The following is a 25907-nucleotide window of genomic DNA, read 5'->3' as shown; positions in this document are numbered from 1 at the left end:
ATAAACTTTGCCCATGGCCAAGGACGTTTTTGTGTGTATTCCCTAGACCGAAACTGCCCCTAGGGTTCTTTACATGGATACATCAAAAAGAACAAAAGAACTTCCTCTGACAGTCCCTGAAAGGAAAAGTACGGTTTACTTGCTCCCTGAGGTGGCTTGGCCAATCATAAAGCAGAACGTAGCTAATACACGAAGATCCAAAATTGCATTGGTTATACCTTTTATTTTACCGTGAGGGGAGTCTTTTACTGTGTAACCGCATCCCCAAGGTTAACATGAAACCTGAGCTGAACCAAACCCAAGCCATTGACCCACCGGAGCGCCCCAAACCCAAGGTGTGTGTAACCACAACTATTTATTTTGACATGGATATGGACAGAAACCCATCCTTATGGGTTTCTGAAATGGATTAATACTGTATTAACAACTCTTCTGTCTCAGTCATCTGGATGTCACTCCTTGCTCAATGCTAAAGGCGTAATCATACTATGAGAAAAAAAAGTAAAGAAAACAAACATCACTCATCAGAGCAAAACTCGACGGAAACGCGCATTCATCTCCGTCATTGCTCGCTGCTGTTCTTGAAGCCTGCATGTTATGCCGCATACTGAAACATATAACACTACAAGTAGCATCCACCAAAATCACCTTTCCCTTTGCGATGAAATTACAAGAAGATAAACGTATTTGTTATTTAGGAAACAAAGAAAAACAAAGAAAATATTCAGAAACGTGAGAGTGGACTCGAAGACATATATTTTGCTTTATGCTACAGCCAATTGTCACTAGGATAACGAGCTACGGAAGCTGTCCAAAATGCCAAATTTTGAAAGTATTAAAGCGGATCGACGTACTCAACTCAATCACCGAAACCGTTTTGAAATCGGTGTTTTCACCTGACTGGTGCAAAGATCTATGGCCAAACACCAAACCGTTGTTACCTTCAGAAATGAATGTCTATCTCTCGGAGGGGTACTTCCTATTAATGGGCTAGTGGGGATGTACCGCTGGATGGGGTTGCATTTTCAGGAATGGATTGACTATAACGGGGATTGCATTTTCAACAGAGTTACTACAATGGGGTCGCACACTGTCGGGATTTTGGGGGTAAGAAAATTTTGGCTAGATTCGCTGTAAAAAAAAAGTTGTTACAAAAAGAACTGTAGCGCTGTTGATTTAATGGCTGTTTTGAAATTACAATTAAAAGGCTTTATGTAAGGTTTATGAATAAACAGAAAGCGACTAAGTTGGGGTCACTAAAATTACATTTACCCAAAAGTAAGATGGGGTCGACCTTGCTAACAGAGCCTTTCTTTTGCTTGCTCGATTTTGGCGTTCTCGAGAAAGGCTCTGCGTTAATCGAGTAAGATCTTTATTGAATATGTGCTGCATGTTGCCAGGATACAGTCTCGAACCCAAGCCTAATATGCCAGATCTCGCCGCCATCTTGGTTTTTCATGGTACAGCGGGCTCAATTATAACCATCGGTTTTGTCAATAAACGGACGCTCGCACTGGAAAACCGGTTTGACGAGAGAAAACAAGATTGACTAGTCCAGAAGTTCGGGCTGCGGCGGCTTGTTTCCCGCGTGATTAGCCTGAGTGCATTTAGCCAATCAGATCACGCATTTGGACAAGTACTCATTTGAAAACAAAAACAAACGACCGCAATGACTTTGGGGTGAATGTGGACCTTCAAGAACCCTGAAATCGTAGTGCATTGTGTATGGTATAATATATATACTTTGTATTTAGGCAAGCCTAAGAGTCCAGCTCCTCGATTATTTATTCATTTATTTACTTATGTTTTGCTTTGAGATATTTTTATATCCAGTCTGCTAACCGTACGACCAGTCTAGCCTGCTCATTATTATAGCTAAGTCTATTTTCCCGTGCTCTTTCTGGCGCTTTTCGCCATTTTTCGTCAGCATTATTTAGCCTGTTTTCTCCTCGCGTGTTTGTTCTTTCTTCCGCTGTTCGTCAATAAAATTTAGTCTTGTTATTCGGGGTCTCTCTCTCTCTCTCTCACTTCTCTCCCTCTCTCTCTCCCTTCCTCTTCTTTCCTCGTTGTACTACATGTACATATTTAAAAAAAAAAAAGGCTTGTTTTTTATTTTGGGTTTTCCTCAAAATTCTTGCTTGTTTTAGTAAAACGCGGTGTCACATGCAGTACGCTGGCCATGCAACTTCCCGCTGCAAAATCGCCAGAAAATGCAATTTTCCGAAAAAAAAAAAAAAAAAAAAGGATTTCTGAAAAGTTGAACGTTCGGACGGAAGGACGGTGGTACAATGACGCCATTACCCAAACCTTTACTACATCTTCTAAACAATGGTGCTCCGCGCGCGCCTTCTGCGCTATCATACACGGTATAGGACGTTTTCAACCAACCTCTAGGGACACCAATAACAATAGAGAAATGTACGACTTCTGGTGGACGAACAAAAGAAGCTAATGAGAGATCTTTTGTTTTCGTCCACCAGCATGGCGGCGATGACGTCACGTGAAAACCTCCTATACATCGTACACAACTCCACCGTAACACACGGAAATCAAATGAGAACTGTGAAGAAGTCGTGGATACATTGCTTACAAAATGGGAGTTCTGTTGCCATCAGTTGCTTTCTGATCTTGTTAGGAATCAATGACTGACTTCGTGTTTGATTTTTATCTGAAAAGAATGCGTTATCTTTGGCAGGCTACACCAGGTCATTTTCAAATACCTGAAGGGTCCTCAACTCTGTTAAAAGCTACGAATGCCTCAGTTTGCGATAAGTAAAAACAAAGATTGTTTCCAAAACTTTTCAACCTTTCACGAAATTTGGAACGGATCATGAAACATGCTGTATTTAGTTGTATTTTACAGATGCAAATGAGCCAGGTGAAGATAATTGCCAACCGGTGTTTTCGGCTCTTTTTGACTTTTTGGAGGTTGTTAAAAGCCTATTCATGAAAGTACCAGAGGGTAAACATTTCGCTAGGAAAAAAGAAATTGACCTCTTCAGCCTGTACGTTTTGTTTTCCTTATTTCAGACCACGTGATTTTACTCTAGAGAACAGTTTCTTTCAACTGTCGTCTTATGCACGCGCTCATTTACGAATAACTTATGAAAAAACAAAAGGAGAATTCCCTCGAGAACATCACGTGGTCTCCAATGGGAAAACATGCAATCTAAAGAGGTCAATTCGTGTTTGATTCTTATCGTAAAGGAATGCTTTAGTTAGAGGTTGACTAGCAATAGAGTTATTTTCAGAGTTATGACATTAGAGTTAGAGTTAAGTTTCCAATATCCTGAATTCAAGATTTTGGAAGCCAACATCCTGAATTCAAGATTTTGGAAATTCAAGACTTTGGAAGGCCTAAATCCTGAATCCAGAAATACAAAAAGTATCTTAAACATGCATAAAAACTAACCTTATGCCTAATTAGGCCTAAACAAAAGCTTTTAGGCGTACTTTGTAAGGTTAGTTTTTATGAATGTTGGCTTCCAAAATCTTGATTTCAGGATTTTGGTTTCCAAAATATTGAATTCAGGATTTTGGAAACTTAACTCTAACTCTACGACGTAACTCTATGAAAATAACTCTAAAAATAGCTGTTCCCCTTTAGCTACACTGTTTAACTACAACAAGGTGATACCGAAAACAACTGGTTATTTCTCAACTATGTAAACACAACTATCCAGAGCTTTTAACCCCGTCTTTTACATTTAAGCACCTTTAGTTTTTAAATGTGTTACAAGTATACCTTATAGGTATTGAATATAACCAACAGAATGATGAAATAATAATAAACTAAACGAGCAGTAGTTTGCTTTAGGTGAACACAGTTGTCACTGTCCACGGCAATCTCACGGCGTGCTCCTTTGTTAATACGAGTGTCTCTTCGCATTCATTTTTAACACACACAGCACAGTGTCCATTGAACAATGGCTCGGTAACACGAGCTAACTGCAACGACTATCAATCCAGCCGGAACAAACGAAGAAAAGTCGAAGAATATTTCAACCTATTACGTTGCGGCATTACTTAGGAAAGTGAAACGTCGGAAAAGCGATATTGATCGTTGCCATATCGATTTGAATTCAACTGAGAGACAAATTGGCATGTCTTGAAAAAATCGATATTGGTCGTTGACTTATCGAATAGTTTACATCTGAGTGAGTGACAAATTTGCATATTCTGACTCCTAACGATAGTCGTTGATATATTGTACAATACATACTTAATTGACCGCTCCCCATAAGGGCTTTTCAGGGCCAATGAAACACAACGAAACGACAGAACAGAACAACAACAACAACAACTGTTAAGAATCCCAACTGGCCGGAGGCAAACCAGTTGGCTATTTACAAGTGCAGCTGGGAAGTTGAACCAGGGAGTACCAGGATCAAATTCAACGAGTGGTTAGAGGGGGTCTTGAACCCGGGATCTCCGGATCTCAAGGCAAGCGTCCTAACCACTGGGCCACACTGCCTCCACTGGGCCACACTGCTTCGCGTACATGTTCGGATTTCCCACAACACTAAGGTCCACAAACAACTGGACGTACCTTGGAGTTAATGTCACTAACTGATAAACTTTGCATATTCGGCAACGTAGGCTAAAGAAAACAACAAAACCTACGTTAGTTTGAAGATTACTCACTTTCTCAGATACACGCAGTAACCACCGTACGCCGGAGGTTACGGGAGAGGCAACCGAGAGGTACATGTATGATTATTTTAATAACAGGTGGCGATAGACTGTACCAGCTACGAGGGCTGTAACGCTTTCTGTTGCTGTGCATTCTGCTTTTATTCCTTCTTCTTTGTTTGTTTGTTTTTTGTTTTTTAATTATTACTACATAAACGACTCATGGGTGGCGCGGTGGCCTCATGGTTAGTGCGCTCGACTCCCGATCGAGTGGTCCGGATTGTGTTGTGTTCTTGGGCAAGACATTTTACTCTCACGGTGCCTCTCTCCACCCAGGTGTATAAATGGGTACCGGCGCATTTAATGTCGGGGGTAACCCTGCGATGGACTGGCATCCCATCCAGGGGGGAGTAGAAATACTCCTAGTCACTTCATGCTGTAGCAACCGGAGATAAGCGCCGGCCTGATAGGCCTTCTAGGCTCGTAGCTTAGATAACTTCCCTCCAGGGGAAAAACCAAACACATGTACGAAGAGTCTGAATTGAACTTATTGGGGAGATGGCTCTTGTGATAAATTAAAAAAAAGGGAAAGGAAAGGAAAGTTAAGTGTCTAGTCGTTTTGGCGCTGGAGCATTATTGGGGACACTGTAAAACTGAATATATAATTTGTTATTAGCTGGTAGCCTATGAATCATCCTCGGATGATCCGATGACGTCCTGTTCTTAAGCGCCGGGGAACCCCGTGGCTTACTAATAACCTCACTGATTGCTCTGTTGCCAGCAGGGTTGTCGTGATGGTGTAGTGGTTAGCACACCCGACTAGAAACCAGGGGGATGCGGGTTCGATTCCCACTCACGGCATAATATGTTTTTCATTCAAAATGGATCAGTTAATAGTTCCCTATCGCTATTTCCACACTCAATTGGAATTCTCTTGAGCAAGTTGGTATGGACCATGTCTGCTCAACTGTGCTCTGTTAATCAAGGTGGAATGAAAAATAATTGAATGCTATGGGCAATCTCAATCTCAACCTCAAGCTGAGTGGAATTTTCTTGAGCAAGTTGGTATAGGCAATGTCTGTTCAATTGTGCCCTGATGATAATCACGGTGGAATGAAAAATAATTGAATGCTATGGACACTGCAAACCTCAAGCTGAGTTGAATTTTCTTGAGCAAGTTGGTATAGACCATGTCTGCTCAATTGTGCTCTGATAATCAAGGAGGAAGGAAAAATAATTGAATGCTATGGGCAATGCGAACCTAGAGCTGAGTGGAATTCTCTTGAGCAAGTTGGTATAGACCATGTTTGCTCAACTGTGCTCTGTTAATCAAGGTGGAATGAAAAATAATTGAATGCTATGGGCAATCTCAACCTCAAGCTGAGTGGAATTTTCTTGAGCAAGTTTCCAAACATGTTTGGAACTTACAAGACGCAAAGAAACCGTTTCAAATTAAATGGAAAATACTTTAAAAGTGTAGACCCTACAGCAACATTAGCAAGAAATGTAGTCTTTGTCTGAATGAAAAGTTCGTAATCATATGTAAGAAAGAACTGTGTAGCCTTAACAGAAGAAACGAATTACATGTAGCAAGTTGATGCCCCCACAGAAACCGATATGTACTCCGGAACTTTAGAGTAACGTAAATTTAAAATACCGACATATAATCCCCTTATATCATGTTTTGTTTATACCTAGCAGCTCCTTAAATGTAACGCATTTAGTCTATAGCAACCATTCAAATTTCCGTATTTAACTGCCAGTTTTCCAATTTCAACAGTTCAGTCGTTAAAATTGCCTGATGAGTATGGTACTTGTACCATACGAAACAGTTTTGTAGCATTAAAACGATGGTTACTCGTGAAACCTAAACTTCTGTGAAGTCATAGTTATTGCTCCTCAATCGATTGAGTTGAGCGCTCTAAGAAATACGCTCTACGCAAAATTATATATCACAATTATATATCTTGTATATTATTATATAAAATTATATTATATAATTATTATATTATTAACTTCTTACTAACCGAGCGCAGCGAGGTCCGTACAAAAACGACCGAGGGCCAACATTCCCCAGTACGGCTCGAGCTAGCTCGGTTAGTAAGTAGTTTATTATATGGCTTTTTAATTACCTTTTGCTTTGTTTTTGCAAGCCCGTAATCGGCCCGTGGGCATTACGGGAAAATAATGCCTTACAATTCAGTCACAATTAGCCAATCAGAGTGCGCGTTATATCGGCTACAAACACAAGCCACATAATAAATAATTATAATTATTATATAAATTATATATATCAAGTCAAATGTTGGTTTTTGAGGAGAGGGGAAACCGGAGTACCCGAAGAAAACCACTCGTTCCAGAGTAGAGAACCAACAAACTCAACCCACATATGACGAATATGTGGAATCGGACCCGGGCCACATTGGTGGGAGGCGAGTGTTCTCGCCATTGCGCCATCCCTGCACCCCAAAACTGGTTTCGATAATGAAAGAAAACCCCGACAGGGAAACCATGTAATGACGAACTTCACTACAAAAGGACGCGATTTCTTGCCTAGAATTTTTAATTTACATGTAACTTGATAATAAAATCAATGTGCTGGAGATGCTGCATAACATTCTGACATAGATGATGATGATGATGATGATGATGATTATGATGAAGGTTCTGACAATAATAATAATCATAATAGTAAAAACTAATTAAAGTGACCACACCCCATAAGGGTTTTCAAGAGCCCCTGAGGCAAATATCAACGATACAGCAAAACAAAACAACTTCAATGAATGCCACAATTTTACGTAATAATTAAATGGTAAAATCCAGATCCCAAGGCACCAGTAAGCGAAGTTGCGTCTGTAGGTTATTGAAATGATCGGCGTACAATCAGAAAAACCGTACAGGGTTTAACCAAAGGCTCAAGTACTAGAGCAGATGAACTTTGGTTGAATTGAGTTGAAAATTTGATTTTTTGAGACTGGAGTCACCACAGTCATTTCAAAGCTGCTAAGGACAAGTTCGTCTACGGACCCCTTTTGTGTTCATACAGCAGGGGAACAGTGGAAAGGTTTAGCAACACATGTATCTTTTCCCCATCATCCTAATAAATGAATAGTACTGGCATCCAGTAAATAATAGGTGTAATCAGAGTTCTCCTTATCAGGCGGTAACCGGTAAAATTTACCACTTGTAAGAGCACTTATTACCGCCTGCAAACACTCAGAAGTCGCTTATCCTTTGCAGAACGTCCAACATTAACCAATTGCTTTACTGGTTTGAAAAGGTGCCATACCTGTTGCGCTGAAAACTAGGGAGAACCCTGACGGTGTTCGTCAACACTTTCTTTAACATTTCTTGGCTAAAATTAATGTTAAATTTTGAAAATGGTATTACTGGAACTCACCCCTGACTTTTTCCATAAAATTTCAAACTTAGAATTAACTTCAAAAGGAAGGCCTTCAATAGCTGTGGACAAAAGTACATGTACAATTAACAAAATCACTAAGTTACGTAAAACTGGCATGCAGCACACTGAAGAATAAAATAAGTAATTCAAATTAATTGTAAAGTAACGTAAGATGACGGAATTACAAACAGTCAGCAAAACTCTCACTTATGACATAACGAATGATATAGAGAATATTACATGGCCATGCAGAGATAGGAAGCTTCTCGTCAAGTGTTGGAAATATTTCAATAGTTCGATGCACTCACTCGGGAAATTTTTTCAACACAAGAAGGGATATTTCGTACCTCCAAGCAGTCATGTAATTTGCAGTTTCTTATTCAAACACCAATGAAATACCAAACCATTTCACTTTAAGTTAACATATTTGTGGTCCTAACGTAGAACGGCACGTTTTATTATGTAACCATAGCAACAGTGATCTTTTCATGTGTAAAGAAAACAAAGTTATTTTCACACAGGCCTATGCACCACAGCTGCAGCATATGAACCAGCGGTATTCAATGGGGGTGTTTTCAAGGTAGATACATGTAACAAAAAATTTCCACAAGGCCCATGCGTGACTTGAACATTTACAAACACAACATAAAAGTACCTGAACTTGCCCTAGGTTTACCAAGGTTTATCAGTGAATGTGAAGAATATGGAGCCTGCTGCTGGGGCTGTTGCCAGGGTCCAGCTGGTGTTGGTAACTGTCCATACCTGCAATCCAAAAAGTACCAAAAAAACTGTCAAAGATCAATTTCACATTCATTGCGTTTACTACAATGTAGGTCTTAATAAAAGGTTAACATGATGACATAAATAAAAGCTAGGACATCACGTTTTTGGTCTTCAAATTATAGTGTAGGTTCACTTGCTGAAAAAGGCCACTCCTCAACAAATTTGTGGTTGAAGCTACAGTGTACATGTAGACTAAAAGAGGATGCAATTTCCTCAATTAGTAAGTTATTATTATCATTGATTTTTGTTATTTCGTACGACGATAATTATATATATATACCATTGCTGTCCAGTTGGAGCACTTGAGGGCATTTGGGTCTGCCCTGCCTTAGCAGGTGTGGGTTGAGCTCTAAAAATGGGTGCCACTTTGTAACAAAAGGACAGGTTATTGACCTCATTCCTGAAAAAGAAAGAATGAATCACGACTTATTGTTTTGTAAACAGACAATTATAAAACGGTAACGATTTTTTTTTCCACGTAGATGTCAAGGGACAAAAGGGAGACACATCACTGTGGTACTAGCTAATGGGAAAGGAGTTGCACAAACACCGGCAGTAAGCTTACAACTCCATGCAGTCACTTACGAAATGAAATGAAAGCCAGGGGGGACCGTCTCTCCTTTGTTCTTGTTTATCAACACAATGTCATAAACAGCATTCACAGCATTGTTCCTTGACTGGATTTTCAGGCAAAGAAGATGTTTTCTCAGGGCTTTATCATCTGAAACAGATTACAGAATTTTAGGAGTATACAATTTAGCAATGTCACTAGCATCCACCTGATAATTTATTTATCAGCTACCATAATTTTCTTTATTCTTTCAGAGAAACAAGTGTTATAATGTTATTTATTGGGAGGGAGGTTTGTTATGAAAAAAAAAAAACCACTCCCATCCGGGTGGGTAGATAACTTTTTTTTCTGCTTGTTTGAAAGCTTGAAAGCCACTGGTATGCTTTAAAATCCTTGTTTCGCTAATCCTGCATTAAAAATTAACCAAGAAGTTTATTTCTCTACTCCTAAATGCTGTTCGACGCTGATATTCCAATAAAATTTACATTAGTAGATGTCGATCTTGAAAAACGAAAATAAGCAAAAAAAACTTTAATCAAAAGGTTTACACTAATTCTGGATTAAGTTAATCAGCTTTTCAACAACTGCCCGGCCTTCATACACTCTCATCTAAATCCATTTTCTTTTCATTTTGGGAAGTTGTTTATGAGTAACTGTTTCCTTTGTTTACAAACTTTCGTAACATTTTGCCGTGATTAGCACAGAAAAAGTTCAGGTTGTGATTCGTATCACAAAAAGCTCGACCGGTTACAAGCATGCTAACTAAGCCTATCAGATTTGAGAATTTAGGATTCTGGCCTGCGGAGAATTACTTCAGAAAAAAACAGTACATATACAGCAGCTGTACGTGACAACCCATGCACTCCCACTTTTGTCAAGTGACTGAAAATTGGATACTACAATAACAAGTAAGAACATTGATCAATCAATTTTGTTTTTATTTGCAAGTACATGTATGTCCTGCTTTACACCTTGGAGTTACACTGACATGTTCTGCTATTTTCTTAGACATTTTTTTATCATTTAGTCCTTGTTACAAGTTCTCCATCACCTACAAATAAGGCGTCTCAAAAACGAAGACCCTATCACCCTGAAAACTTGAAAAAAGGAACTGAAAACCCTCAATTTGACTATCCCTAGGACTAAAGTTGTTTTTTAGGCCTTGAGTGTCACAGGGCCAATTATACATCCGACAGGAAATGATGTCCGGCCACACGTGGAGCATGGTTACTCAGTTAAAGATGGTAGATCACCCAGCTTTTCCTTTGAAACAAGTTATTGCGGAGGAAGGACTTAAACTTCACTTTAGGCCTAGTGATGAAAGAATACATGTAATTATATGAAATGGATCATATAAGAACTGCAGATATGAAATCAAGTGAAGCTATTACAACATTAGAACATTAGAACCCACAAATGACCAGCTCCTAACATCAGTGGCTTCATAGCTCTGTTGGTTAGAGCGTTGCACCGGTATTGCGAGGTCACGGGTTCAAAGCCCCTTTGAAGTCTTGAATTTGTCAGGCTTCTCTACGCAATTGCAAAAAATTGTGTTCATAACTGCGAGGATCCACTTGATTTCATATCTGCAATTCATATACATTTATGATCCATTTCATATATCATTTCATCATGGATTCATTCCTTACAGGAACATTAGAACCCACAAATGACCAGCTCCCAAAGTCAGTGGCTTCGATCATAGCTCAGTTGGTTAGAGCATGGCACCGGTATCGTGAGGTCACGGGTTCAAACCCCGTTGAAGTCCTGAAATTTTCAGGCTTTTCTACGCAATTTGAAAAATTGCGTTCATAACTGCGAGGATCATAGCTTCACTTGATTTACGCCTAGTGTCAGCCAAATTGAGGGTTTTGGGTTCCTTTTTTTTTTTTCAGGGTCTTAGGGTCATAGGGTCATAGGGTCATAATTTTAGCAACACCTGCTAGAAATGTATGGAATAAAGAGTTCTGCATGTTGAAGTATATTACACGTACATGTACCGGCCCTTGCTCTTGTACAACATTTCTTTGTATACATGTCAATTCTACTGATACACACTGCTCTCCCTATACTGTAAGTTGCCTGTCTATTGACAACAATGATCAAAATATAAATATCTCCACAACAAGTATCAAGGCATACTACATGTATCACACACCATCATCATGGGCTTTAGTTATTGCTGTGAATCCTGATACCACATTGTCATCTTCACCAATGATTGTTATGTCTTCAATAACATTCTGTCCAACCTACAAAGAAAATAATGTTAAGAAAGAATTATGCCTTTTTTTTACCTCCAAGGTGTTGTTGTAATGAATCTTAGTGTTAGAGTAATCCTTAGTAGAGACTGTAACTGGTATAATAATACACATGAAAAATTACTCGATTTTAATTGGCTGAGAACAGTGCAGTTCAAGTGTAAGAGACTGCAAAAAGTGTACATTGTGTAATACCACTGCAAATTACCCATCGAAATTCTGGATTGATTGGCCAATAAACAACAGCATTTGGTCAGAACCAATCAAATCAAGCGTGCGCCTTCAGGGCTCGAAATTAACATTTTTAGTAAGGCACCAATTGGCGGCTGATCCAAAAATTTTGGTCGCCAGATCTTAACTTTTAGTCGCCATTTTTTTCACTGATATTTTTTTCTTCATTTTTCTGATGATCATGTACACATGCAATCTTCTTCATAGTCCTAAGTTTAGGTACACTTAAGCTTCTAAGACTGAGATACTAAAACTTAAAAGGAAGCCAGGGCTCGTAAAACATATCATTACGCATTACCAGGTAAATAATCAATGTGAAAGCAGCTTTAGTCACGTTTCCTGTGCTTCCTCCGCTTTTGTTAAGTTTCCATGTAACATCGAGTCTATAGCTTACATAAATAGACGAACCTGAACATAAACAATCACCAGTTTTCCATATTTTCAGCGCTAAAAAGCCAAGGCTTCGTTGTGAACCTTCACGCTTCAATGATTGCACGTGTTGTTTAGTGCGCCCGCAATACCAGCTGCTGAATCAAACATGGCGCTCGATTATGAAACATGGAGATGGAAGAGCCAGAAGAGTCGTGGGTTTGTTTTGTTATTTCTGTGCGCATAAATCGTGCATTTTATCCAAAACTACGGTTGATTTGCCTTTGAGGTTAAAAGGATGAAGGAAAAAGGTGAAGGTTAGTCGCCCACTGGCGACTAGCTCTAAAAATCTAGTCGCCAACGCTTGATTTTTGGTCGCATTGGCGACCAGTGAGTCGCAATGTCGAGCCCTGGCCTTGGATGGTGCAATTTTTCCCTGAATGTGTGATACCCAAGCGTTTTGTCTGCTTCACCATCTCAATGTTTTTCATGTATGCACAATTATAATTAATATTAAAAGGTCACACATGACTTTTCTCTGGCAATTTGGAATAAAGATTTTTACAAAGACTACAAACTGCACTCACCCTACCACAGATGCCCCAAGCTCAGTGTGAGGGAATATAAGAATTTGCATGGGAAGACAAGACCTGAGATCTGACAAGATAATTTTACGAAAAGATTCTGCATTAAAAGGCCTAACCTTATTGCCACTGGGCGTCTCTTCCTTCCTGTGAGGTTTTTTTCCACATTTGACACGAATTGAGCCATTATCAATTCCTTGGTTGTCAATAGTTATAGTAAAATGCATGTACCAAGGCTGAACACTCAATTCTCAGGAGCCCACCAAATTCAGTCAAATATTCCTGGTTAAAATATTCCCAATGTTCAAATTCCACCGTAGAATCCAAGGGCAGGTTTTTCTTTCATTTCAATCCACTAGCCATGCAATTGAAGCCCTGCCAGCGAGGTCAGGCGGCTGTTAGTGTCCCAAACAAATCGATAAAACGATTGAAAAGAACCTCTTTAACAATCAACACAAAAGGGCGACCGTTGAGTTTTCGTAGTCTCTGACGAAGTTGCCAAACAAAGAAAAACTCGTTACTAAGCCGCAATCAAAGAGTCAGGTCATGTCTTCCCATACAAATCCTAATACTCCCTCACAGTGAGCTTGGGACCTGTGGCCCTACATGTGCAGGCTTATGCAATTTTGGTCATCTTTGAAAAAAATTATTCCAAATTGCACTCAAAATCATGTGATTACCTATACTTACAATGTATATGCCACAGAATATCACGTTTCAGGGGTTTCATTAAGGTTTAAAGCAGGGGGGCATATGGGCTTAACACTACGGACCAATGAGAGTGCACGTACAATCCTAATGATTTTATTAAAAAATTAACATAAACTTAACACACCTCACGTGAAAAGCAAAGATAACGTTTTCCTTTGTGCCTCCAAGTGCTGTCAAATAACTGTCCATCGTGACCTTGCACTGTCTTTGTAATCTACATGTAAAACAATAATAACTTGTTACTGACCAAGCAAGAGGGCTGTACTGGGGAATATTGGCCCGAGGTCATGGCAGACTGAGCGTGGCGAAGTCTGTACAACCTGTGCGAAAACAAGCAAGTCCTGAGCAAGTGAGACCTGTTAGTATGTTAGTATCGTTAGTAAGTTGTTTATCCTATGACATCATTTCTTTGAGCAATCGGACACTACTTCCCTTGGCGAATGTTCATAATCTTAGCCTTCCATCAGCAAACTTTAAACGGTAACCTCTTTCATGTAAAACTAAATTCTGCTCGCTATGATAATATTTATTTTATTGTACATACTGTTGTGATGAAAAGAATTAAATTCTGCTTTTTTAAAACATTTTTGTGTTTTACTCAGCTTGAATTTCCCAGGAGAGAGAGAAAAAAATATGTAACCAGACCTTTTCCATGGTGATGGTCACAACTGTAAAACCTGACTAAAAACCAGCCAATCAGCTTGCTCCATTTAGCCTGAGAATAGCCTCTGGTTTATTGATTATAGGCAAATAAATATTGATTACAGACAACAACAAGATTAATTAGCAAAGAAATTGCCTTTTTTGCATTTAGTTATCCTTTTTTTGCAAGACAACAACTTTGGATTTCAAAGCTACACTTTGGATGCCTTGAGAGTGCTAAGGGCAATATTAAATTAAACAATTTAATACAAAAAATGTCAAAACATGCCAAAACTACGAAAACATTTCACATAACATTGTACATGTACATGAGTTCTACCAAGAGCACGCCATTGAATCATTCTTATCTCTACAATGTAGCAAACACGTCTGCTTGGCTTACGGCTGGGTTTTTAACTTACCATGGAATATTTTGCAGGGCATCGATCCTTCTGAGAAACAATTTTGATATCTGTAATGGGAGGGTACGGAAAGGCCTGCATTTCCAAGTGCTTAATCTAGATTTCCTATTAGTGTAAATAATAACTAGCCCTATAAGCGTTTGTTAGATATAAACAATTTACTTTGTATACAAAATGCCGAAAGTTGTGCCGAAAAAATGGCGGCGCGCGGTTGAAGCTTGGGTCGAGCACATAAAAGCGAGGCGAGTGAGGCATCGCTTTGTAAGCGGAGCGGCCTGGGGCAGAGTCCCATACTTATCAACCGGCATGAACAACATGTTCTCTACCTTAAATTGACGATTATCGTTAATTGTTAATTTGCTCTCAATTTACTATTATCGTTATTTCAGAACACTGTGTCCCAGGACTTGTGGTAGCAAATAAAAAGAAAAAAGTAAAAGCAGCCCCTGGACAGGATTTGGCCATCTGTCCAAGTTTGATGCTTTTAGGTCGAACAGAGACGTAGTTACGAACTTAAAACCGTCAAAAATCATACAAAGATCTCTAATTTTGAGGCTGTGTCCCCCATTTAAACCACATAAACTTTTAACTTTTTTTACGATTTCTGTAATATTCATAAAAACAGGCAAATACAGTGATTTTCACCTCACCTATTTCCAAATAGAAGGTCCACGACAGGATTTTCCAGTTGTCCCAAATCTGACAGAAATTTTAAAGAGTTTATATGGTGTCGGCAAACGCAGTCTCAAAATTAGAGACGTTTGTGTGGATTTTTAAGGATGTTTTTAAGTCCGTAACTTGGTCTCTGTTCCACCAAAAACCATCAAACTTGGACAGATGGCCAATCTCAATGTTATCGTTTATGTGATGGTGTCAATTTATCGATTGTTTCAAATTTGAAGCTCGTCCCAGTTCCGTGCGCAATTCCGAAAGGACATATGGGAATACGGTCAACCTTGGTTTGGTTGTCACGTCATTGACAGAGGGTCCGTCCGTCCTAAGAAAGGGAAGGGAGGGGAATCTCGCAAATGCAGCTTTGAGGTTCCTTTGAGGTGCGGATGACCGAATTTTCTTGGCTGGAAACTTTTGTGCAGCCCGCGTTTATCCCACTGGCCTTCGTCACTTTTACACGGGATAAAGAACAGTAAAGGGCGCGAGAGAAGAGGCGACGAAATTTGAGAAATTTAAGGGAAGAAAGCCTCGAGAGAAGCCGAAGAAGGAGAAGAAGAGAATTTCAAGGAAGAACACCGTAAAACTGCTTGAGAGAAATAGACGGCGGGAGACAAAACACTTATTTACAACGGTTAGCTCTCAGGTGTTTTCCTTCTTAATTAATGCATGCCTCGCTGCCTCAAAAAAGCATGAAGAAGGCCTGGAAACGTTTGCAACTCCGTGGTCGCCGAGATTCAGACAAATTTCAACAATCACACACCTCTTCGCTATTCAAGCTTACAGCAGACATCATTGGAGAGTTTTCTTGTCAGTCATCATTTTCTATTTCGTCAGACATATTATAACCGAACTCTCGACGCCGTATAAATTTATAATTATATTGACCATGAATTGCAGTACATTTATCTTCAACTAATGCACATGTCAGCAATATCTCAGGGGCACCCAACGATACTCTTCGTTGAAATATGTGTTCGAGACCCGGAAGAGGGGGGGGGGGGGGGGAGTACTCGATGTATCCCTGGTTGGGGAGGTGCAGCGCGGCACCTCATACCCTGACCCTGTTTAAGACAAATATCGCTGATTTTCCTACCCATTTTAAGACAGAATTCCGATTTTTGATACCCCGTTTAAGACATTTAACCCAGTTTAAGACAAAAATTGATAAATCGATACCCTGATTAAGACAAAAAATGATAAATTCGATACCCTGTTCAAGACAAAAATCCCGAAAAACATACCCTGGCTGGCCGCACGTCCCCATTAAACACTTATAAGGGAGTACTCCCCCCCCCCCGGGGTTCGAGATAGTCAAACTGTTCTAAGAATTTCGGTTCTACGTTGCCAGACAGCTCCAGATTTTCTTTACTAAAATGATCACCTAAAAGATTCGCAACCAGGGAAAAGTAGTCCTTTACGTTTTCGGAAGCCGGTACTTTTGCAATTTTTGGCACTTAAAAGGTCACCTAGCAGTTTCGGATGAGCAAATGGTTCGGTTGGAAGTTCTTGGAAGGCAACGTTCAGCTAGAAATTTCTGAGATGAAGAGATCATTCCCTATAGTTTTCCGGCACTTCAATTTTCAGCTAAGATATGCGAAGAGATCAAATTCTTCTAGGTGATTGTAGTGTATCGAGCGACTAAACAGCTTAAATAACCTCACAGAACACAACGAGTCGACTAGCACATGGTTCAGACTAACAGAACAACACGACACTGGTCACGTGACCCCTAACTAGTTCCCAGGACCGCACATTCCTCCCACTCAAGTTCCTAAACAATATGTGGCATACCGCCTTGAACTAAAAGTTCATGGGTGTAGGAAGGGTCCATCAGTAATAACGTTGTGGTGGTCCTCCGTCCCTTACTGGATATCGTCGCACAGGGGTGGCAGGGACTAAGCTTGGGTCTTCGGGTGTAGTGGGTGGCTCCAACTCCCCACAGGTTACTTCAGGGCTATTCACATCGGGTACTACAACCTCCGGAAAAGCACTTCCCACGTAGCTATGGCCTGCCCTTTAAGCTGTTGGACTGGGGCAAAGAGGCTCTGTAGTACGAGAAATTAATTGGTCCTGATGTCTCCGAACTACCATTCCATCCTCTAGTTCAACTCGCGCAGACAGAGAGCCGGTTTACTGGATGAGAGTTCCATGGACCCACTTCGAACCCCGGAAGTAGTTTCTGGCACTCCCACCATCACCAAGCTTCACTCCGCGCGTTCGGCTATGCTGATCATGCTGCTTCTTTTGTCTAGACTGAGCCAAATCTACCCTTGTCGCTACATCCGGTCGCAGCAGATGGAGATGAGACCTAAGACTACGTCCCCACCGTAACTGAGCTGGAAATTCACCACTGGTGCTTTGCTGGGTAATCTGGTAGCTTAGAAGAAAACCAGCCAACTTGGTGTCAACAGAACCGTCCCCTTGTTTCTTCATCCCTTGCTTAAAGGTCTGTACCACTCGCTCAACCAGACCATTTGTACTAGGGTGGTAAGGTGCTGAGGTAATGTGCTTGATCCCATTTTTTTCAAAAATGACTTAAATTCACTGCTCACAAAATTGGATCCATCATCGGACACTACAGTCTCTGGTAAACCATGCGAAGCGAAAGTTCATTTCATCTTGTCTATGGTCACACTGGAAGTGGCAGAGTTCACACATTGGATATCCACCCACTTGGAATAGGCGTCAATGATCAGCAAGAACATCTTTCCCATGAAAGGTCCCGCATAATCTATGTGCATTCGCGAACAGGGAGGGGTCTTTTGGTGACTCTGACAGGTAGCACAACTTTTCACCTTCTCTTCTAAATTCGTGTCCATTTTGGGCCACCATACATAGCTCCTTGCTAAACTCTTCATTTTGACTATTCCCGGGTGAGTATCATGTAATATGTTCAACACCTCGTCTCTCCCATGAGGGTGTACTATGACCCGAGCTCCCAATAAGAGGCAGCCAGCATGTACACTCAATTCTTCGCTTTTAATAAAATAGGGCTGCAAGGCTCCTTCGTCTACTTCTGAAGGCCATCCTTGTCCCCTGGGACGGGTGTAGACCCCGGGACATCCAAAACGGGCAGGCTACTGAGTCCATCCGCATTACCATTCTTATTTCCTGGGCGATACAGCAGTTCATACTCATAAGCTAGCAAAGTCAATGCCCACCTCTGCATCCTGCTTGAGGCCATTAAAGGCATGGCTTTTTCAGGGTGCAGCAGCCCCAAAAGTGGTTTGTGATCCCTGCAAATCTTAAAATGGCGACCATAAAGAAATTGGTGGAACTTTTTCACAGCAAAAACTACAGCTAGTGCTTCTTTATCTAGGAGACCGTAGTTCCTTTCTGCCGTAGAGAGTGTACGCGAGGCGTATGCCACAAGTCTTTCGGATCCATCTTCCATAACATGGGAATGAACTGCGCCAACGCCATAGGGTGATGCATCACAGGATACCACCAGCTCTTTCTCAGGATCATAATTTACTAGTACGTCTGATGAATGGAGCTGGTTTTTGGCTTTATCAAATGCTTGTTGCTGTTCCACCTCCCGCTTCCAAACAACATCTTTCCTCAGCAAACTATGTAGTGGTTCCAAAATAGACGACAGGTTAGGCATGAACTTCCCATAGAAGTTAAGCATACCAAGGAACGACTTCAGCTCCCTGGGGTTTTTCAGTGCTGGGGCCTCTTGAATGGCCTTCACTTTTGCTTCAACAGGATGAAAACCTTCTGCATCAACTCAGTGCCCCTGGCAGTCCATAACTGGCTTAATGAAATGACACTTTACTGCCTTGAGTCGTAGACCAGCTTCCGAAAGGCGTCTCAAAACTTTCTCGATGTTGTCTAAGTGCACTTCAGTACTGGGGCCTGTAATAAGGATGTTATCTGACAGAACTCCCGTTGAAAGGATTCCTTGAGGCAAACCCTCCATAGTTCTCTGGAAAATACCAGGTGCTGAGGCTACCCCGTAAGGGAGACGGTTATACCTGTATAAGCCCTTATGTGTGTTAATCGTTAAAAATTCCTTAGAGTTCTCATCTACAAGCATCTGTTCATAGGCATGGCTTAAATCTAGCTCAGTAAAGGTTTGACCTCCAACGAATTTCTTATACAGATCATCAAGCTTGGGAATAGGATAGCCATCCAAATTTGACACTTTATTAACAGTGAGCTTATAGTCTCCGCAGACTCTTACAGTGCCGTCACTTTTCATGACAGGGACAATCGGAATGGCGCACTCGGAATATTGGACTGGTTCAATGGTCCCTGCCCTTTAAAGTCTTTCTAGGTCTTGTTCAATTTTCTCCCTCAGAGCATACGGTATTGGTCTGGCTTTATGGAAGATAGGGGTAGCCAAAATGCACGTTGACCCCACGGTCAACGTGTATTTTGGCCTCTGTCCCTTGTAGAGTTCCAAGTCCTTCCTCAAACAGCTGAGCATGTTTTTGCAAAATCTCTTTCAGTCGCTTATTGTGTGACGAAAGTTGTTTGATTATGGACCAATTCAGCTCAGTAATTTTTTTGGAGCCAGTTCCTACCTAGCAAAGCATGGCCCTTGCCGCTTACAACCAAAAGCGGGAGGGAGTATTCAACCCGGTCATAACACACATCCACAGAACAAGACCCTTTAGGTTTGACTTCTTCCCCGGTATACGTGCGAAGGACCATTCCTGACTCTACAAGTTGGGGTGCTTGACCTGCTGAAAAAAGGTAGTGATATTGTCCCTCGCTAATCACAGACAAGGAGGTCCCTGTGTCAACTTCCATTTCCAGGGGTTGCCCAGCAACACTTAGGTGTACTTTGTAGGGTGATGGGCGTTGACTGCCAAAGATAAACAAGGAATATGCACCCACACCCTGTTCCTCCCTTGGTGTTTGCATGGCATATTCAAGAAGATTGGTAGGCTCGGAGTTGCCTGATTTCTGCTCATTAACTGGCTGTGGTTGTTTCCCTTTCTTTTTAGCTGGGCAAAATCGAGCTAAATGGCCCACTTTACCACAACAATAGCATTTGGCATCTTTAGAATGACAGCCTTTGGGATAGTGGTTGCCGCCACAACTAGAGCACTTAACTTCGCTTCCCTTATTAACTTTGACGTCTACTTTGTTGACAGAGGGATCCCCTCCCTGACCGTCTGCATTCTATATCTCTGAAGCATACTTATCTGCTGCTTCAATGGCAAGAGCTAGATCAATTGCCCCCTTCAATGTTAATTTGGGTTCTGCTAATAATCGGCACTGTATTCTGATATTACGAACACCACACATGTACACCAGTCGATCACGAAGCATCTCATCCAACGTAATTCCAAATTCACAGTGTTCACACAGGTGTCTTAATTCAGCTAAAAACATTGCAATGGTCTCACCTGGTTGTTGAGAGCGTGTGTTAAACTTGAACCGCTGAACAATAGTGATTTCAGTCGCTTTGAAGAAATAGTTTACACGCTCGATGTAATGTTGCCAATCTTCAGTTTCGTTGTACTCGTCCAACTTCCCAAACGTGGGCATGATTCACGTAGACTTCCTTTACTTTGTCTACCTTGCAGTGTGCGTTCGTACACATTCCTCGTCGCCCAAAATGTAGTGTATGGAGCGACTAAACAGCTTAAATAACCTCACGGAACACAACGAGACAGTGATTAAAACATCTCTTTAGACACTCTATATACATTACAAGGAGGCTCAGCCTAGAAACGTCTCTCGAAATCTTTTGGCTTAATTTGCTCGTTGGGTGGCCGTGATATTTGAGACAGTTTAGGTTCTTTTTGGCCAGATAACACTTCGGAAAGCGGTTTGATAAACTAGAACCTGCGCGGACTTTCGGCAAAATCTTCAATAGCGATTGACTTATATAACAATCGTTTGTCTTGTTTGTCACGCGGTTTTGTAGCAGGTTACAATTGCTTATTGTGGAACTGAATTCATCATTACTGTGGCAACTGTCGACACTACATTAATACCTTTCGATATATAAGCTCTTATGCTTCATGCTCCATACAGTCTGACTGATATTGTTGGCAAGGCATTGCTCTGGACGAGCTCCGTTTGCTGAGACACAAACTGATACCACATTTGTTTGGGATATTTTGGCCAAGCCCTGATGGGCTAGGCCGTTTATTGAAAATCAGCAACCTAGGAAATAACCAAATATAGAAGACATGATCCTAGCAAACGTGATTGGACACACCTCACCCACAAGAAAATAAAAATAGGGAGGGTGGGGAGGGAAAGTTGATTTGACTCTGTTGAATCAGCCTCCGCCTAGCTTGTACAAATGATGAATGATCCCCAGAAAATCCAGGATGACAGAAATGCCCAAACTGCCACATGGGAAATAATTAACCAAGCATACCACACTCAGCATAAATCCATTTATTTCCTATGGGCAATAAATTTTCATTTGTGTGAAATGTATCTTCAGTCGTGATCTGCTTTGTTTGACTGTGAAATGGCAGTCGAGTAAGCGAATTACTTCGCGTAAGCTCAGTGACTTTTTATAATAATTAAAGATTTTTGCTGTTTTTCTTAATTGAAGACAGAGGGTGTAAAGATTATCAGTCGAACGGAAAATGTTGTGAAAGAGATTACTGTGTGTTTAATTTAATTTCAGTTTTAGTTGTTGATTAATATTGTTGGTTATTGTTTACAAGGGTTGTTTGTTTTCTGCTGTCAGCTCAGGGGTGTTTGATCACTATAAACTGTATACACTAATGACGATTAACTGTACTTTATACAGAAGCATAATTATCATTTCCATATACACTATATTGCTTTCTGGGGCTAGAAACGGAGCTCCGCTTTTAGGCTGTAAATCTACATATTAAAACTGATGTAAACACGGCTTCATCCTTTTTACGAAGATCCACAAATGACAAATGATCAACTTTGTGCACATTGGAACCCTTTTTTTTCTGTTGAGTTTGGCTTGGGTGAAGCGCTGCATCTAATCGCTTCATGACGTGACTGGTGGTGTGGTTGGGATGCAGGTATGGCGCAGTGGGGTTAGCATTCGCCTCCCACCAAAGCGGCCCGGGTTAGATTCCCAGACTCGGCGTCATATGTGGGTTGAGTTTGCTGGTTCTCTACTCTGCTCCCAGAGGTTTCTCTCCGGGTACTCCGGCTTTCCCCTCCCCGGCAAAAACCAACACTTGATTTGCATCAATTGTTAATTTCAGTTTACACAGTCCCCAATTAGTGCTCCAGCGCTAGAATCCCTAGAAAATTAAGTAAAGTTCCTTTCCTTCTACTTTTGGTGGAAGAAAGCCATTACCGTGACTCGGAAACGATGCGCTAACGTTCTGGTTAAAATATGATGAAAAGCATTGAAAACAAAGGCATACCTATTAAAACGGTACGTGAGATCGAAATATTTCATTCAATATTCGACCACCAGTGTCGAAGAGTACATTGCAACCGGTAAAAACAAAACTATAGTTGAGCCCAGACCCAGGCCTCATTTATACAAAGAACAATTAAAGTTCAGTGTAGACAGGCAACAAGTGGATCTAGTGGTGATAATTCAAATCTTGCAACTTAATTAGAACACAGGTGCCCTAAGCTTATCCTGGATGCCAAAGGTTTTTTCTCTCTTAGAGCAACAGTGTAGCGAGCCGTAAATCCGTCGCTCTAAGAGAGAAAAGAACCTCTGGCATTCAGGGTACCCCAAGCTCAGTGTAGGGAAAGCCAACATGGCAGACAAAAATACAAGGATTTGTATGGGAATCCCGATAAAAGGCTTAAAAAGATAATTATATAAAAAGTCTTAACTTATTGCTTCGCTTGTGAGTAGTTTCCATCCTTTGTGGATATTTTGCAGATTCACCGCAAAAGTTGCCCACCGTATTATAAAATCCCGAGGCTGCACACCATTCTGGAAAGCCCGCAACAAAACTGAGTCAAATATTCCTTGATAAGATGTTCCTACGGCTACCATTCCGCATTAGAATCAATTGACAATTTCAACCCACCATCGATGCGATGGTCCTCTTAGAATTCTTGCGTTCCCAAGGAAACAAGCTTTCTGTAATGTAACGGGAAACTTTGACTAATTTCCAGGACTTCCATCGCATTGTCAAAGCTCCTACTCGCTGTTCTAAGCGCTCCAATTACAACCGGAGTGACTCTCCCTTTTTGATTGTCATATTGTCTTGATCTCATATTTAAGTTCTTTATACTTTTCCATCTTCTCCTGTTGTTTCTAGCCTGACCCTGGTGTATTCTCGTCGGGTTTTATTTAGCACAACCGGAGTCCGGTCTGGATTGTTCCAAGACTTTGTCGCAATGGATCTTCACCTCGTCACTTTTAAGCACTTTTTCGACTTTGTGATCGAACCACTTTTCAGTAACTGCAAATTTTAACGATGCTTTTTTGCATAAATTGCAGACAACCCACAATGGCTGCCTCCAGTTTGTTACCTGATTTCGAAACAACGTGGGCAACCGTTTCGTCTCTTTCACCACACATTGTTAGAGCACTGTCAAAAGAATCTCATCCTTGTCAATAACTTTTCTGATGTTCTCGTTCTTATTGCCGGTTCTTGCGCCGCCATTATCAAACCTTCCGTTTCACTCTTTAACCCACTCCTCTGTAACCATTCCAAAGATCTATTCCCCGTAATTCCCTCTTTAGGTGTGACAAACCTGCCTTGTTAACGTTGCGGTACGTTTGTTCTCTTTATTTCTCGTTGGATATCCCGCTTTTCTTTTCCGTCTCCTAATAATTTCTCTTCCCACACTGCTTCGTGCCCTCACAGAAAGAAATTCAGGCCTAAATACTATAGAGTATCTCAGGAACGTAATGCGTTTGTGTCATTTTGCGATCCGTTCACTTGCAACATACAACGACAGGAGTTTATTGACACGAGCTGACAAAAAGTGAAAGGTTATTATAGGGCCACTAATTGTGATATTTTTGCCCCCCAAAAAATTTGATACAGGTTTCTGAAACAAGGTAAGGCGAGGGGGTGGCTTCATCCCGTGTGTTGCAGTAATCGAATTTTAAATTTGAACCATAAAGACAACCTTTGATACAGTACGATTTAAGGTTTCATAGCAAATGAAGAACGCGACCAAACAGTAAGCGCTGCGGGAAGTTACAAATGAATGTGGCTGCGCAAATTTAATTTCTAAAGCAATGTTTTTTTTCGGGGGAAAGTCTAGTTTCCACTTTGCATAATGTTCCTCCAATTCCTCTTTGAAGCAAGGACAAAAACACGCAATTAAACAAGGAATGCGGCAATCCTCTGCTTCCACCATATTCAACGACACTGAAATTATTTTTTTTATTTCTCGAGATCTGCATTCTTTACATAGTTTTGTTTGTAAGCTACGTTATAAACTGCACGTTTTCTCATCCGTTGCAGGTTCATGGTCAACTGATGATCGGTCTGGTGGTGTCAGTTCACGTAATTAGTATCTTCGTTCCTCTTATGGGTCAATTCACAGCCCAAGTTCCTTGCCACAGCGCAGACACTCCGGCGACGTTCCTCTACCACTGCTTTCTGCAAAAGCAAGCATATATATCAGCTCTATGATTGATTGAAACCGGCGGCTGAACATATAGGGGCACCCAACGAGAATATAGTTCAAAACCACTTAAACATAGCATTGTCAAACGTATTTTAGTATTTAAACGGTAGATATAGGCATATCCCCTAAAAATTTTTCATCTGTTAGGATTTCCAAGCTGAAAGTCTAGTGATCCGAATATTATAGCGATCAAAACTTGCCTTTTCGAAAATTTTAGCCAGAAAAAAGGCTCCCAAAAATTCTAGGTGACCTTTTTAGAGTAAAAGTCCGTTAAAAATGGGCAATTATACCATTTTTCAGATGTTCGAAAATCCTAGGTGAGGCAGGCAAGCAAGAAAATTTACAACAAATGTTCCGAAAATTCTAGATCTCAAATCGTCTTCCGAACAGATATTTTCCGAAAATTGACGCTGGGTGCCCCTGAACATACAATTATATTGTAGACAAAAAACGATGGCCCTTTACTTTTGCAGCTCAATCTGATGGACATTTTACTCATTTAGAACCATTGTCTGATGCAAAATCATAAATACTAAAAACTATCGCTTTTGACAAAGCTCGCAACCCAATTGACTTGCTTAACCGGTGGACATCTCAACTGTGCGTTCACCGCTTGGAAGTTCGTAGCACATTTAAACACGCTATTTTCACACTGGTCCATACAGTCAAGCAAAGTTCCCTGTTCACCGACCGTCTATCTTATGAAATTATGGTGACGAAGAAGTGCACTTAAACTTAGTCAATTCAAAATGGAAGACTTTCTGAAAATGACCCATACAACTTGAAAGGTCCATACAATAAAGAGTCTTCAACATGGTTCAATCCGAGGCCTTCATGATCAGCACTGAGCTAATTTCAACAGTAAAAAACTTTTAAGCAAGTGTAATTATTGCCTTACCGATTTCTTTTTTGGCGGATAGCCGTAGTCAATACAATGAGCTTCGTGCACGAGAGACACGACAAAAACGGTTATGAAGAGAAGAGCAACCTTTTCTGACTTCATTCTTGAAATTTTCGTGATCCACTGGATTTACTTATTCAGCGTCTATCAAGACTCATTCAACTTGATGCAGCTTGTAGGATTATTTATATTAAAAGGCC

At 40.8% G+C, this 25907-nt stretch overlaps 1 protein-coding gene and 1 long non-coding RNA gene across 2 annotated transcripts; both read right to left on the bottom strand.

Moving 5' to 3' along the window:
- Positions 1-206: 206 nt before the first annotated feature.
- Positions 207-14819, bottom strand: LOC138038961 (multivesicular body subunit 12B-like). Its single transcript, XM_068885074.1, has 9 exons — positions 14613-14819; positions 13673-13762; positions 11551-11644; positions 9407-9542; positions 9102-9221; positions 8694-8800; positions 8036-8097; positions 4550-4600; positions 207-486 (listed from the first exon to the last, which is right to left on the bottom strand). The coding sequence occupies exons 1-9, from the start codon at positions 14691-14693 to the stop codon at positions 442-444; spliced, it is 786 nt and encodes a 261-aa protein (XP_068741175.1). The 5' UTR covers positions 14694-14819; the 3' UTR covers positions 207-441.
- Positions 14820-24534: 9715 nt separating this feature from the next.
- Positions 24535-25907, bottom strand: LOC138037826 (uncharacterized). The gene is made up of 2 exons (XR_011130113.1): positions 25705-25907; positions 24535-24778 (listed from the first exon to the last, which is right to left on the bottom strand). It is a non-coding gene; the product is annotated as an uncharacterized lncRNA (long non-coding RNA).

Source organism: Montipora capricornis, chromosome 2 (assembly GCF_036669925.1).
Source record: "Montipora capricornis isolate CH-2021 chromosome 2, ASM3666992v2, whole genome shotgun sequence".
Taxonomy (NCBI): Eukaryota; Metazoa; Cnidaria; class Anthozoa; order Scleractinia; family Acroporidae; genus Montipora; species Montipora capricornis.
This window is presented reverse-complemented; position numbering and strand designations above follow the sequence as displayed.

Coding starts and splice junctions, on each gene's coding strand:
- LOC138038961 (XM_068885074.1), bottom strand. CDS start 14,693: ATGCAGGCCTTTCCGTACCCTCCCATTACAGATATCAAAATTGTTTCT. Junction 4,601..8,035: donor TTTTATGGAAAAAGTCAGGG/GTGAGTTCCAGT, acceptor TGTTTTCTTTAG/CCTACGTTGCCGAATATGCA. Junction 487..4,549: donor TTAGTGACATTAACTCCAAG/GTACGTCCAGTT, acceptor TTTTTCTCATAG/TATGATTACGCCTTTAGCAT.